General features: G+C 47.2%; 1 protein-coding gene across 10 annotated transcripts in view; it reads left to right on the forward strand.

Moving 5' to 3' along the window:
• The window catches only part of Ldb2 (LIM domain binding 2), a 380,985-nt gene extending 373,989 nt beyond the window's left edge, over nt 1-6,996 (forward strand). Inside the window, exons 7-9 of one of the 10 annotated variants that reach the window (XM_004624550.3) lie at nt 348-499; nt 2,966-3,107; nt 5,609-6,350. In XM_004624550.3, coding sequence (XP_004624607.1) covers nt 348-499; nt 2,966-3,070 — 257 coding nt within the window. In that variant the 3' untranslated portion in view covers nt 3,071-3,107; nt 5,609-6,350. Of the gene's footprint in view, nt 1-347; nt 500-2,965; nt 3,108-5,355 lie in introns of all 10 variants that reach the window. The other 9 variants (XM_023699463.1, XM_004624551.3, XM_023699470.1 and 6 more) reach the window with 9 other exon arrangements.
• Nucleotides 6,997-13,882: the final 6,886 nt, after the last annotated feature.

Consider the following 13,882-nt stretch of genomic DNA (forward strand, 5'->3'; position numbering starts at 1 on the left):
AGTTAAAATTGCTTTAATTTTCTAATGATAAAATCTTTTTAAATTCAATTAGAAAATTAATATTTACAGCTCACTTTTAAATATTGGTAAGTTACAGACAAAAGTGAAAAGAAAAATTAAACAAAAATCATTTTACCTACATGCCAAAGGAAAGTTTCACACGTTTTGTGCTAAAAATAAATCAACAGCATCCTCATTTTTTTGGTAAAGTCATAAGAAACGGAAAATTTGAAATGTCCACCCTTTCTAATTTGTCCAGTAGCGCTTCCAGGAGGCCCCGGGATGCTGACGGTGGCCTGGACGCTGTGGCCCTGGCCCTGACCCCTCTTCTCTTTCCTGTACTGCAGCAGAACCCACAAGGCAGCCCACCACCAAACGGAGAAAAAGGAAAAACTCCACCAGCAGCACCTCCAACAGCAGCGCTGGGAACAACGCCAACAGCACCGGCAGCAAGAAGAAGACAGCGGCCGCGAACCTGAGTCTGCCCACTCAGGTACCTGTAAGTCTCGCTTTCCTTTTAGGCCTGCGGCCTTGCATTTGCCTGGCTCCTCCCGGAGGGGCTGGATGCCGGTGCCCTGAGCTCCCCACTGCGGGCAGGTTGGGGGCGGGCTGCGGGGAGGGGCAAGGACAGGTGTGGCAGGATGCGAGAAGGAATCGCATCCTGGAAATCCTCCCTGCAGCCTGGGAGTCAGGAGGGGACGGTGAAGGCCGGGGCTGCAAGGGGACCTGAATTCAAAAGCCAGCAGAGTCACAGACAGGAGCTATGTCCCTTGAGGTTGCTTTAGCAGAGCACTTAGCAGCGTGCTGGGTGGCATTTTAGGGCCCCTGGGCAGAAGCATTGCAGACCCCGTGTGCCACTAGAAGCAGCCCCCAGAGCTCAGCCCCCAAACTATGATTTGGCTACACCGCCCGACATGGGCTTCCCCTTGTATTCTGAGACTCAGGTACCCAACTTGCAGTCGCTAAGCATCCAGCCGAGTGGTTCACGTTTTACGTTTGCTCAGTTCAGGCAGAGAGGATCCGCCCTGGTTTGGTCTCAGTTCTCTTCGCTTGCATCTCAGGGTCTGGACAAAGGCCACTTGGAGTTCTGGGAACTCTGAATCTCACTGCAGAGGTAGTCCCCGACTGTGTAGGCTGGGCAGGAGGCTTTCCCCTGTCACTTTCTCTCCAACTGTGTCCCTTCTGGCCCGTTTCCTCCCTCCTCCACTTCCCAGGCCCCATGTCAGACTATTTCTACTTTCTCCTGCTCTCGGAAACATCTGCTGTCCCTTCACCCCTCTATGATTCCTTGTGGGTTATCTGTCCCTGCCTTGTCACACCAATCTGTCGCAGGTATAAAACTTCATTTGAACCCTGACCCCTCCTCAGTGCTTTATGCAAGCCTCTGGATACTATGTCTTCGGAGGTGCCCCCCATTTCTCGTTGCTTCCCTTCGCCAACAGTGTTCCTTTTCCTACTTCTTCACTCTTTCTTTTCTGGATCTGTTGTCTTCACCGTCTTGTTCTGACCCTTCCCCCCTCTCTGTGTAAGAGTGCAGCTTTACACAGCAGCTCCCCTCTTCCCCCCAAATGGACCTTCAAGTCTGTCCCCCACCCACTTTCTCCCACTGCCTCTGGGTCTGTTTGCTTTAGACAAAACCAAGCCTGACAGTACCCGAGGCTGCCCCGGACCCCTGGGGCTCTTCACCTGTCTCCCATCAGGGCACAGCTTTCACGTGCACTGCATTAGGAAGAAAGTACCTTGGAAATAATGGCCCACCAGCAACGGAAGGCACCATTTTTATCTTATGACTACTAAAAGTTGAAGTCCTCAAATAATCAAAATATCTTCACACAGTCCTCTGTTTTCTGAATGGGCCTTTATGACTCCCGAAGGTCAGAGGGGGGCAAGTCAAAGAAGAAAGCCCTGAGAGTCTTTATAAACATCCCACTAAGGTTTGCTCAGTCCTTGTTGAATCAGAAAATGCCAAGAAAAGCAAAGTGAGCTGATATGGATGAATTTGCTCCAGAAGTGCACACTAGGACTTCCTTTATTCTGCTCTTCCCGGACTTTTAGAATCTAACAATTTTTAGATTTTTTTTTAATGAATGAAAAAACATGCACTTCAGAGAATTCTTTGAGACCTTAAATGACACAGCAGCAGGAAGAATTAGTTCAACAAGCATCTCCTGAGATCCTACTATGTTTACCTCATGGTATGCCAGCTATTGGCAACACCAAAATTTCTTTTTTAATTAAAAAAGAAAGAAAAGGCCAAGCCCTATCCTAGAGAGCTCACTGTCTTGCCTGAGGGTGGTGAGGAAATCTTTTCTGCAGCTCACTCACACAGCCCAGTGTGGAGAAGACTTATGAGGCCTGAAGGGGCTCAGGAAGCTGCCCCGAGTGATCCACTGGAGTTGCACGCAGCGCTCCAGCTTGTATATTTTGCCATACCTGATCCAGTTAGATTCATTTCAGTTTTATTCCCAAGAGTGCGTACTTTATTCACCTCCAGGATGCCTCTGTCCACCAGACCAGCTACTGAAGCTTGGTGGAGGATCCCTGTGTCAAGTGGGGCTTTTGTGAGCTGAGGCCCTTGCATTTCAAATGAACAAGACATGAGACAGCCGAATCCCCGCACTATCCCTATACCCTGCGGTTAAAATTGTTTTAATTCGATAAACTTGCAGATGATCCAGGGAGGCAGGGAAGACAATCAGGTCAGGAAAGCACGCAGATTCTTAGGCGTCTTTGAGATGAATGATGCTCAATGCTAAGCCTGAGATCATGCGCAGTGACCTCGTCTTTCCGCCCTGTCTACTGAATCACCACCACCACCTTACTATTTCTATAGAGATATGGTCTGCAGGCTTCAGCCTGGTCTGGCGACACAGACACGGCTTGCGTAGCTGCTGCGGCAGCAATGTGTGTGCGGGGCCAGGATTAGGGTTTAATCCTTGGATTCTGCTTCTCACTCCATGAGCAGGGGCTAGGAGCCATCCCGAACTGCAGCCTCAACCCTGGGAGGGATGGAGACCTGTGTCATTCAACAGCAGTGACCCCTTCTGGCCAATTTAAGGAGAAGCATTGAGGGGCCCTGAAAGGAGTCACTTCCAGTCCTCTCAGAGGTTGGTGGTCCTTGCACGGGGATTAGTGAGAAGATGCGAAGTGGGCACTAGCTGGTGGGACCTTGAGGCTTCCGGCACAGAAGTAGAGGCCCACCTCTGGGAGCCAAGGGTACATGGGCCGCACAGGTGGATCTGTCGCCTCTCGAGGGAGAGTCCAGTGGAGATGGGCTCTGCACCACTGTGGGGGACTTCTAAAGACAGGAGGGCGGGGGGACATGGAGCGCACACCCCTTAGTCAGAGGCAGCCAAGAATGTATGCTGTGTCTCCGTTTATTTTGTGTAAAGACAACAACAGATCGAGACAGCCAGAGTAGGGCCTCACGGTCCTGGTGTCAAGCTTTGGAGGAACAAGTAAAACTATGCCTGTGGTATTGCAAGGGGCCTCAAGTACCTATGTCCTTAGTCTTTTTAGAATTTCCGCCTATATGTTGTGCAAACATTACACACACACACACACACACACACACACCCCTACACATCTGATCATTCGTAGTTTTTATTGTCATGAAAATTTATGTAGCATCTCCTTGAAACTTAGCATGCTTAAAAATGCCCACACCCGGGCACCTTTTCCAGTTGTTCCTAGAAAAAAAAGAAAAATGTGCACCACACAAACTAGACGCCTGTGCCATGCCAGCCCTGTGCAGTGCCTCCGACCACCGCATTCATCGTGCTTGCCTCGCGTCCTAGTTGTTTCTCTAGTACAATGAAAGCATCAGGAATGCCAGGACTTTCCTTCTGATGTCACACTGCAGGTGGCCGCCTCCTAGTTTCCTCCTGCGGCTTGCTGGCCATGCTTTCTTCCTCGTGCTGTCGGCTTCCTCCATGACCCTAGAGTCACAGCGCTAACACAGACCCACGCGGTTGGTTCTAACTCCCCACTCTGCCCCGGTGACACCTTCGTGCATGAGTTTTCCAAGTCCTTCCAAGTGCGCTTTACAGTCCTAAAATGGGATTAACCTTCCTGTTGTGCCCTGAACGGTATTGCTGTTCTTCCTATCTACCTTTCTTTCTCATCATAAATGTGGTCTCCTAATTGCCTGTAATTGAGTGGTAGTTGTTTTTTGGTTTTATTTTTATTTTTATTTTTGCCTTGAACACTCCCAGTGGATGCTGTAACAGCTACCAGCTAACTGAATAATGTTCACCTGTCTGTGTGATGGCCGCGTTCCATCTAAACCCTCGTCATCATTCTTGCCAGTCAGAAAGGCTGTGTCTATTTCATACGTCATCTTCAGAGTCCTCATGCGTCTCCTTTCATGACAACATCATTTCTGATTTTTCATTGCCTAGTAAACAGCCGCACGCAGCTCAATGGCCCGCCACATCTGTGTTGCTGAACGACCAACCTCACACTTTATTCATTAGCTCCCTCAGGAACACTTCTTTTTTAAATCATTAAAGAATGACTAGTCAGAAAATATAGTTTGGAAACCTAATGATGATCTTACACAACTCAGGGAAGCAAAGGCATGTCTGGCCCACGATCACAGCACTTAACCAGCCTCCCTCCCTGGTGCCCACCTTCTCCAGCTGTGGCCTCCTTGGTACATCTAGCTATAGAAGGTGGCTTCCTTATTTGCATGGAAGGACAATTTGTACTTGAAGGAGTGATGAGATGGATTCCTCTTGCCCACTTCCATTCCTGATGACTACCAGCTTCATCAATATAATTATAATTAGCACTCTTCGTCTTCCTTTTGCGGCACCAGCTGGACAGACTGGTTCTCTTCACTGCCCAGATTGGCAGCAGGGTTGCCTATGTGGGGATAGGTGACAGGAACCATGAAATAACAGATGGTGAATTCAGGGCTTGTTGGCAATCAGCAGGTTTTTGCTAATGACTTAATTAGCTATGCAAATTGTCAAATCAGTGTGAACATTGTTTTTATCGAAAACTTTACCTAAATTAATTACCATAATTAAGTAGCAGAATGTCAAGGATATTGGCTGCATAAAAGGGCCTGGTTGAGTAGAGAAAAAAAGAGAGATTCAGTCGATTAAAATGTAGACCGTCCCTGGGACGGAGAAAGTGACATTTGGCACGACTATTGCAGAACTGTACCTTATGCATGTCCCACTAGTTTCCAAAGCCACTCACAGGCCCTCAATCAAAGTGGCAGATTTTTGGAGGGATTGAAAAGCACCCAGCAGAAGGTTCCAGAGCCCTCTTGAAAGTCCCCAATGTCAGCAGGTTCAAAGCGTGGATTTTTTTAATTTTGAAAAATCCATTTTTTTATTTCTGCAGATTGCTAGCATTGCTCGTTCTCCGGTGTCAGGCTGCTCACTAAGGACATAAACTCGCGTGGTTCTTGCCCGTCACGAGGCAGTGTTTATTTCCTGTAGAAATCACACATGCGCCTCACCCCGCCCGCCTTGAGACTTGGCCCCGCGCGCAGCCAGGAGCGTGTGTGTCCTAGGTGCCCAGCTCCCCCGCTGTTGTCTTAGCTGAGCTTCTCCCCCTCAAGGTTCCCTGTAATAATGTCAGCTGCTGTTCACAGGATGTGATGGTGGTAGGAGAGCCAACTCTGATGGGAGGTGAGTTTGGGGACGAGGACGAAAGGCTAATCACTAGATTAGAAAACACGCAGTATGACGCGGCCAACGGCATGGACGACGAGGAGGACTTCGGCAATTCTCCCGCCCTGGGGAACAACAGCCCGTGGAACAGTAAACCTCCCGCCACGCAAGAGACCAAATCAGAAAACGCCCCGCCCCAGGCCTCCCAGTAAGCTGTTGCACGGCACCGCCACCTCCTGTGCACGGGTCCGTGGGCGCCGCTCCAGCCGCAGCCCTTTGCTTCCAGGAAAGGGAAGAGGAGGCATGAAAAAGCAAAGAAACAAGCAAAAACACTTTGCCATGCAGATAGCTCCTTCTAAACCACAGTGATCTGATTTTCTTTCTTGCTTTATTCTTTTTTTTTTTTTTTTTTTTTCCTTTTTTAATTGAGAGGATCATTCCAAATACGCTTCTGTGAGGCTTCCTGGAGGCCTTGGCAGGAAGTGCAGTTACTGGCACTGATCGTAATTAAACAAGAGAAAAACGCTAGCGCATCTCCCACCACACAGGCATCGACGTGTTTGTGTAAGTTCCCTTTCGAGCGTCCAGCGACAGCCACGTTGTCCATACGTATTCAGTGCTCAGGATCTCATTAATACTCAAACCTAACGACAGATGACTTTTTAATATTGTAAAATATTTTCTGCTTTTTGACTTGCATTTGAGAGTTTCTTGTTTCAGTAAGAAAAAAAAAAAAAGTAGGGGGGAATCGGCTCTTGGAAGGTAATTTAAATGTACCTCTTTGCCTTTTCTTTCTTCCTGTCCTCCTTTCGCCCATTGGGCTATAGCAAAGAGAGTCTGGCGAGGGAATTTATGGTCAAGGTGGTGTCAATTGGTTCTCGAGTGTGAGTGGCTTCAATTTAGCCCAAGTACTGAAACAAGAAATGTCTTTTTATCATCAGACACCAGGGCAGATTTTTTTATGTAAAGAAAGACGATTGGACCCTGGAAAATATATGCGTTTGTAAAGTTGCTGTTGATCCAAATATTTTTAAGCCATGTAATCCATTAATTTTGTGGGCAGTTGAATAAATCTGAAACTTCTCTGTGTTAATTTTTTTGTTATTGTACCTGAGTTGACTATGCTTTCATAGTATATTTCTTGTATAATGTTTTGTAAAGCCCTCACCTGGTTGTTTTATGGGGACTTTTCTTTTGGGGCAATTCCAGTGTATTTATGTGAAACTTTATAAAAGAACTAATTTTTTCATTTGCATATTAATATGTTCCCCCACATATGTAAAGACCCAGTGGCTCCGTGTGTTACAAAACAGCTGTATTTTATGTATGCTTTACTGGTGTGCCAATAATAAAGGTGTTAATGACCAAAGTAAGTGAATCTGACTCGTGCGTGTGTGTGTGTGTGTGTGTGTGCACCAATCCTCTCACGGCCATAAGAAGCCCTGTGTCAAGAGTTCAGGGTTGAGGGTTCCAGCGGAGGGGCAAGCAGGCTCACAGTGCACTGGAGACCAGTCGTCGGAGCTCAGTCCAGCGAGTCGGGACACACTCGCCTACACTGAGTACCTGAGAGGCGCTAGCTGCTTGCAGAGTAGCATCAAAGAAAGATGGAAGCTGAGGCCCCCTGTGCGCCCCTACTGCCCTGCTGAGGAAAGCTGCCCGGGGCACACAGGCTTGACTATCCACACCTCACTCAAGCGCCGAGGGAGCCCAGAGAGCAGCCTGTGCTGGGCTTTATACCCCGTAGTTGCAGGAAATGCTCCATGAAAGTGTTGGAAGACATGCTGGCCTAAGTGTTTTGGTACATGTTGTGGCACTGCAGAGGGATGGCACAGGCCAAGTGACATGTAGCACCACAGAGGGATGGCACAGGTCAAGTGACATGTAGCACCACAGAGGGATGGCACAGGTCAAGTGACTTTCAGAGAAAGTGTGTTCTAGAAAGCACAGGTCTAGAAGTTGGGAAATCCAGAAGGCAAGTGGGAGAGAGGGAAAGGAGAGGAGCTGACCTCACTGTTTGATCAGGAGCCCACTCCTAGGAAAATTAACTACTCCTGAGACAGCCACATCAGACCATTCATAAAGGCAGAGTCCCTGGGAAAGGCTCCTGCTCTCAGCACAGCTGCAGGGGACATTAAGCTTCCAGCCCATGAACCTGGGGAATCATTGAAGCCACAGCAAAGGGCACACTGCTTGTGGGGTGAGCTGATGCAGAGCCCCGCTCTCCGACCTGCCCTGTCTTATTTCCTGTTGTATTTCCAGCACATTCCACAGCAAGTCGGGAGACCTCAGGTAAGGAAGAAAGACACGGGGTCAGCCTGCAGCCACTACAGAACTGCAGCCTGTGCCGCCTCTCGTGGAGTGAAGCTCCTGTCCTCACTCAGTGCAGTTTCTGGGCTGGTGGCAGTGCTGTCCCCACTGTGCTGAGGACTGTGCCCACAGAGGATACACTGACACAAGTTGTGGAGTGACCTGCGATCCTGAAGCTTACAGCCAGACACACGGTTTCACTTGCTCCTTACAATAACTTCATAAGCAAGCATTAATAGTCTCCATTTAAAAAATCCCCTTGGGGCCGGGGAGATGGCTCAGTGGAATAAGCACTTGCCTGGCAAGCTCAAGGGCCTGAGTTCAATCCCCGGTTCCACAAAAAAAAAAAAAAAAATCCCCTGGCACTGCATGCTGCCCAGCCCCACCCCCAGCGTGCTGAGCTGGCCATGGAGTCTGGGTGTGGCGGCACACACCTGTAATACCAGCACTAGGGAGGCTGAAGACAGGAGGATCACTGCCAGTCCAACCTGTATAGTGAGACCTTGTACCAAATATATAAGAAAAAGATTATACCCCTAATAAGCTCCATGTTCCAGGACCTTAGTCTCAGATTCTGCTATTAGGAGTCCCAGTTTAAGATACATATTCTCCCTTAGCTTTTTTTTTTCCCCAAACCCTTCTTTTGAAAATTTACTGAGATGATACACTGAAAGGGCCTTCAATGAATGGTACGTAGGCACATCTTCTTCCTTGGTACAAAGCAGAAAAATATGAGGAATTCTTGTTAAAAACTCAAGACCTTCAAATGAAATTTCTATACTTTGTAAAGAAGTCTTTAGAAAAATGGGTGACAAATTGATTTTTTTGGTTTTGGGGGAAAAAAGTGCTGGAATTACAAGGTGTGCACCACCACGCCTGGTCTTGGTGGCCAGCTCAGCATGGCATGGCATGTGGTACTGGGGATCAAACCTGGCTCCTTGCAATTGCCTAGGCAGGCACTTAGACTATTGAGCTTTCTTTACAAAGTATATAAATAATATTCTATATCTGGGAATAATATTCTTTGGCAGAAAATCTTGAAGGTAGTAGAGAAAACAGACTTAAAGGATAGGAAAGATAGAGTCAAAAAAGCATTGGTGCTAGGTAGTCTTTCCTGAGCCTAACCCATGGTACAGGGCTGGAAGCATAAATCTCCATATAGAGTTGTGATTTCTTATGCTAAAAGCCAACTTCTGTGCACCTGTATCAACCCACACTTGTCTGGGAACCATCCCAGAATGCGTGGAAGTGTTAGGACCTTCAAAGCAAGATGGCGCCATCCATCAAAGCCTCTTGGAATGAGGACATTGGCTTCAACAACTAGACAAGCACAGTCAAATTCATTAAATAAATCACCTTTGGTCAGTACATCATAGGTGATTCAGTTGGGATATAAACCTAGATGTTCCTTGACTACAATACTTGGATTTTTTTTCCTAATGCAACACAATGCTTCCCTGGGACCTTATCGCCTTGAAGAAAATGTAAGTACAATGGCAAGAGACCCCAAAGAAAAATGTGGTAACAGCTCCTTGCTGCTTTCTCTCTGGTGTACTGAGACTTTCCAGTTTACCTTCCCCCACCTCACCATTTAGAAATGGCCTATCAATTCCTTGAAGTCATCTGTGGACACAGTCACTGCAGGTGACGCCTCACACAATGTACTCAACACCTTTGCTAGTTGTGCTTCTCCACAGCAAACCCTCCAAGCCTTAGTGCCTCAAGAGACTGATTTCTAATGGTAATTTGCCACTCTGAGAACTCCATTGACTACCAGCAGGTGTTTTGCACTGTGGTTACCACACATGAGTGTCAGATGCTGCTGGAGTCATCAGAGCTGTGACAATCAGTGGTGGGTGCTTGACAGGAGCTCAGCCAGGGCTGCTGCCTGGTGTGTGCCATTGCAGCTTCTCTGTGGGGCTGCTATGACTGAATACCATAGATCGATGTCTGCTAAAACAGAAATTCTTTCTTCCAGTTCTGGAGGCTGGAGGTCTGAGGTCCAGGTGCCAGCAGGTCAGTGCTGAGCAGTGCCCTCTCCAGTGTGCAAGCTGCCAGCTTCCCCTGGCATTCTCCTCTCACTCTCTGCTTCTAGGAAGACGAGGAAAGTTCTCAGGTATCCATTTCATAAAGCACCAAACCTATTTATTCATGAAGGCTTTATCCTCATGAGCTCTTCACCTCTCTAAGTTCCAGCTTCCTAAAATCATCAGCTTAGAAGCTAGGAATTCAACAGATGCATCTGGAGGAATGCAGATGTCCAGGCTCTGACAAGATGAGGTTATCATTCTGTTTGGTGGATGAGACTTAGCATAGTTAAGCAGTTTGCTCCAGGTAACTGAGCTTTCATGGGACAGTATATCACCTCAGTCTGTGAACTACTGTATGAGGCTCTCCATCAGGTGTGGTCTGCAGGCATCGGCTAGCCTGGGCAAGGAGTTCTGGTGTCCATCTTTCAGCCATGTATTATGTGTTTGGACAGGTTGCCCAGGAGGCCTCGGAACAGCAAGACCCCTCACTTGTCCAGTAGTGGAATAAGCAAGGAGGCCCCATTCAGGACCTTGAAATCTCAAGGGCACCTGACCCAGGACTTCTAAATGAACAGCCCAGTCCAGTGGGAAATTGTTTTTCTGTCCATTCCTCTTTAACCTTGAGATGAACAATTAATGCAGTAAGTTAACAAAACCCACACTGATTCTGCACTGGGTGGGCTGGGACAGGAGCAAAGCCATCAATGCCAGTTCCCTAAAGCAGCATGTGTAGTGTCCTTAGGAAATTCCTTTTATAATAGGAAGCTCCTTCTGTCTTCCACAGGGAAAAGCAGTGCTAAGCATTTCTTTCTGATTGGAAAGTAACACATGCTCCTTGCATATTGTTTGAGTGAGCAGGAACAAGGATAAAACAAAGGAACTCCACCTGCTGATCTAACCATCATGGATACCCTGATGCACACTAGGCCTTCAGTCGTTGCTTCTGGGCTCATGCATGTCACCATGTGCCATGTTTAGAATAAACAATGGCATGTCCTGCCCTTTTCATTAAATAATACATCATTACCCACCTCATTAAGAGTTCTTTTAAAAGCATGATTTCATGTCACAAACCCATTAACTTGCACAATTAGCACGCATGAATTATAATAAAATTAAAACATGATTTACTTTTCTATTAGTGGTCCACTAAGGGAATACAACATTAAGTATTGACCTGTGTGTTATTAACCCATTCATTACACATTTCTTTCTTCGTATTGTGTTAGAATTGCGTGATCATTAATAAATAGGATAAAGGTTCATAAGAGTTTAATAAAAGTTCACATACTGAGCTATACGGTACTTGCTATATGCTTAGCATCAAGGTGAGTGTTATAAGTCTCCACCTTAGGGTGCCTATTATACCATCGGACAATGTATAAAGGACAATACATACAGTACTAGCCAAGTAAATAAGTCTGACTATACCCTAAAGTGTTAACAAAGAATGCAGAGTAGGAGCCCTTCTAGGAGTTTAAAGATACTGAGTTCAGCTTTACTGAGGCCTTATCACGTAATGCTTTGCATCTTATTTGACCTTCACAAATGAGAAACATTCGTCTGATTTATATATGAAACTCAGAGAGGTTATATAAATTAGCCAAGGCCACACAGATAGAAAATAACAAGGTCAGGTTTGAACCAGCTCCTGTCTCCAAAGCCTACTGTCACCCTGATAAGCCACAGAAAATACCTGGGGACACTGATTTTTCACAAGAGAAGACTTCCTAGGGGGTTGGGGGTGTCACACCTTGACACACACATCAGAGACTATTCTCCTCTGAGGTTGCTCCCTGGCCTGACCTTTGATCCACTGCTAAAGTCAGGGTGGCATTTCTAATCCCTGGGATTACAAGGAAACAGGTTAGATTTTAAAGAAAACCTAATCCATCCTTACTGTGGATGTTTATGGAAAGATTCGAAGCTAGTGGACTATAAAGCTATGGGGAGGTTATTAAAACTATAAATTAAGGGAATGGGTGAAGCAGTCGTGAAGGCCTTGCCCCCAGCCTATTCTTTTTTCCATTCTATTCATTTCACAACTTCACTGTCTTTGATAAAGAAAATATTTCTCATTTTCCAACAGCCTTCAATGAATATTCTGCAAACAGGGATTCCAAGTTAACCACCCCGTTCCTGAGGAAGTTCTCATGTCTCTTGGGACCCCATGTGCGACATCAGGGACCTGGGCCTTGCATCTGGGCTCAGGTCCCCACAGCAGGAAACCATTCTCTCGCTTTTAATTCTTCCTTTGTTTGAAGCAATTGTGCACTCTTTTGGGGGTTGCAAACCCTTCTGTCATAGTCTAATGAAGTCTTGAGGCTCCAAAAAAGAGCCTCAAAAATCTTCAAATGAGTGTCAGTTTTCAAAGTACATTTCTGAAGCCATACTGAGGTCCACTGTCACCTAAATGAAACTTTGCCTCTGCACAGAAGGAATCAAACATCTTTTCTCCTAGGTGGGGGCAACTTGGGAGCTTGGGCTGTGTGAGCCTGCAGCAGCAGCTCCCTGCAGGGGAAGGAAGGTGTGAAAAGCAAGAGGTGTCACAAGGTGTGTCACAAGGCCATCTCTGCAAAGGAACAGGCCAGGGGAGCTCCAGGAGCTCCAGGAGTGAGGGTTTCTCCTGCTCCATCTCTGGATTCAATCACAAGTGACACAGTGACACCTGTTTCCCTAATAATTAGGTGACCAATCACCCAGTTTTCCTGAGACTCAGTTTGTTTGCTTGTTTCTGGCTTTAGCACTAGCCAGGGTTAGACCTTCACACTGACTACATTCCCCCGGGCTTTTTGAAATTTTTATTCTGTGACAGGATCTCACTACATCACCCAGCCTGGCTTGAATGCGTAGTCCTCCTGCTTCAGCCTCCCAGAGTTGCTGAGACTACAGCCCTGCACCATCACACCTGCTGAGTCTCTATGATGAGCTTTCCCTGTCCTTGGAAATTTGCGTAATCGAACAGCTGCTCAGCTCTGAGAATCTTCCGCATCCGGGTACATCCTTTGCACCCACTCTAATTCTCACACCCACTTGGGGAAGCTCAGGGAGAGAGAAGCAGGGAGGAGCCCTGGGGCCAAGAGACTTCAAGAAGATGTGCAAGGGCATCCTGCTAGCAGGCAACAAAGCTGCGCTGTGCGCCCGGGTGTGTGATTGGCCAAACAAGCTGCGCTTTCTCTGCCACACCCATGGATTAGAACAATTACCTGAAATGAGCTCAAGGTGAGGCTGCACAGTGGCACATGCTTGGGAGTTTGAGCGAGGAGGACACCAAGTGAGAGACCAGGCTGAGCAATTTAGTAAGATTTGTCTCAAAATAAGAAAGAAAATTGGGGTGGAGAGGGGGGCTCTCGCTTCCCGACAGAGTGCTTCCTGGGCATCCAATGTGCACCCCTGGGTTCAACCACAAGCACTCCAGGACCACCCAAAGGAGGCAGAGGCAGAGAAAGAGAAAATGACAAGGACAGCAACAAAACCCACGGTCAGAGCAATGGGGAAAGATGGGCAGCAGGCGTTACAAGTGAGGAGACACAAAGCAGTTCCGGAGAAGCCAGAGGCGCCGCTGCGCGCAAGCCAGCGCCCAGGCCCCTGCCATCGCCCTTCAGATGCAGAGCTCTGCTGGCAGCCGCGCTAGTGGTCAAGAGTCCCCGTGCGCTGTTCAAAGGGCAGGAGAGAGCAGGCAGCCAGGGATTGTTCCATTGGAAACAATGAGGCTAACCCAGCCCATTGCAGTGAGTCACTTAGGGTTTTGCTCAAGGTGGGAAGCAATTTAAAGCTTCTGCTATACAACCTAGGCTGTTAAGCTTAACCTCACTATCTGTCTGAATATCAAACATCTTAGGCATAACATGGAACACGTATTTTTCAACAAGTATTGATATGTTGAACTTTTAATCCCTACAGAATATGATGAAAAAA

Source organism: Octodon degus, unplaced genomic scaffold (assembly GCF_000260255.1).
Source record: "Octodon degus isolate 3935 unplaced genomic scaffold, OctDeg1.0 scaffold00006, whole genome shotgun sequence".
NCBI classification, from domain to species: Eukaryota; Metazoa; Chordata; class Mammalia; order Rodentia; family Octodontidae; genus Octodon; species Octodon degus.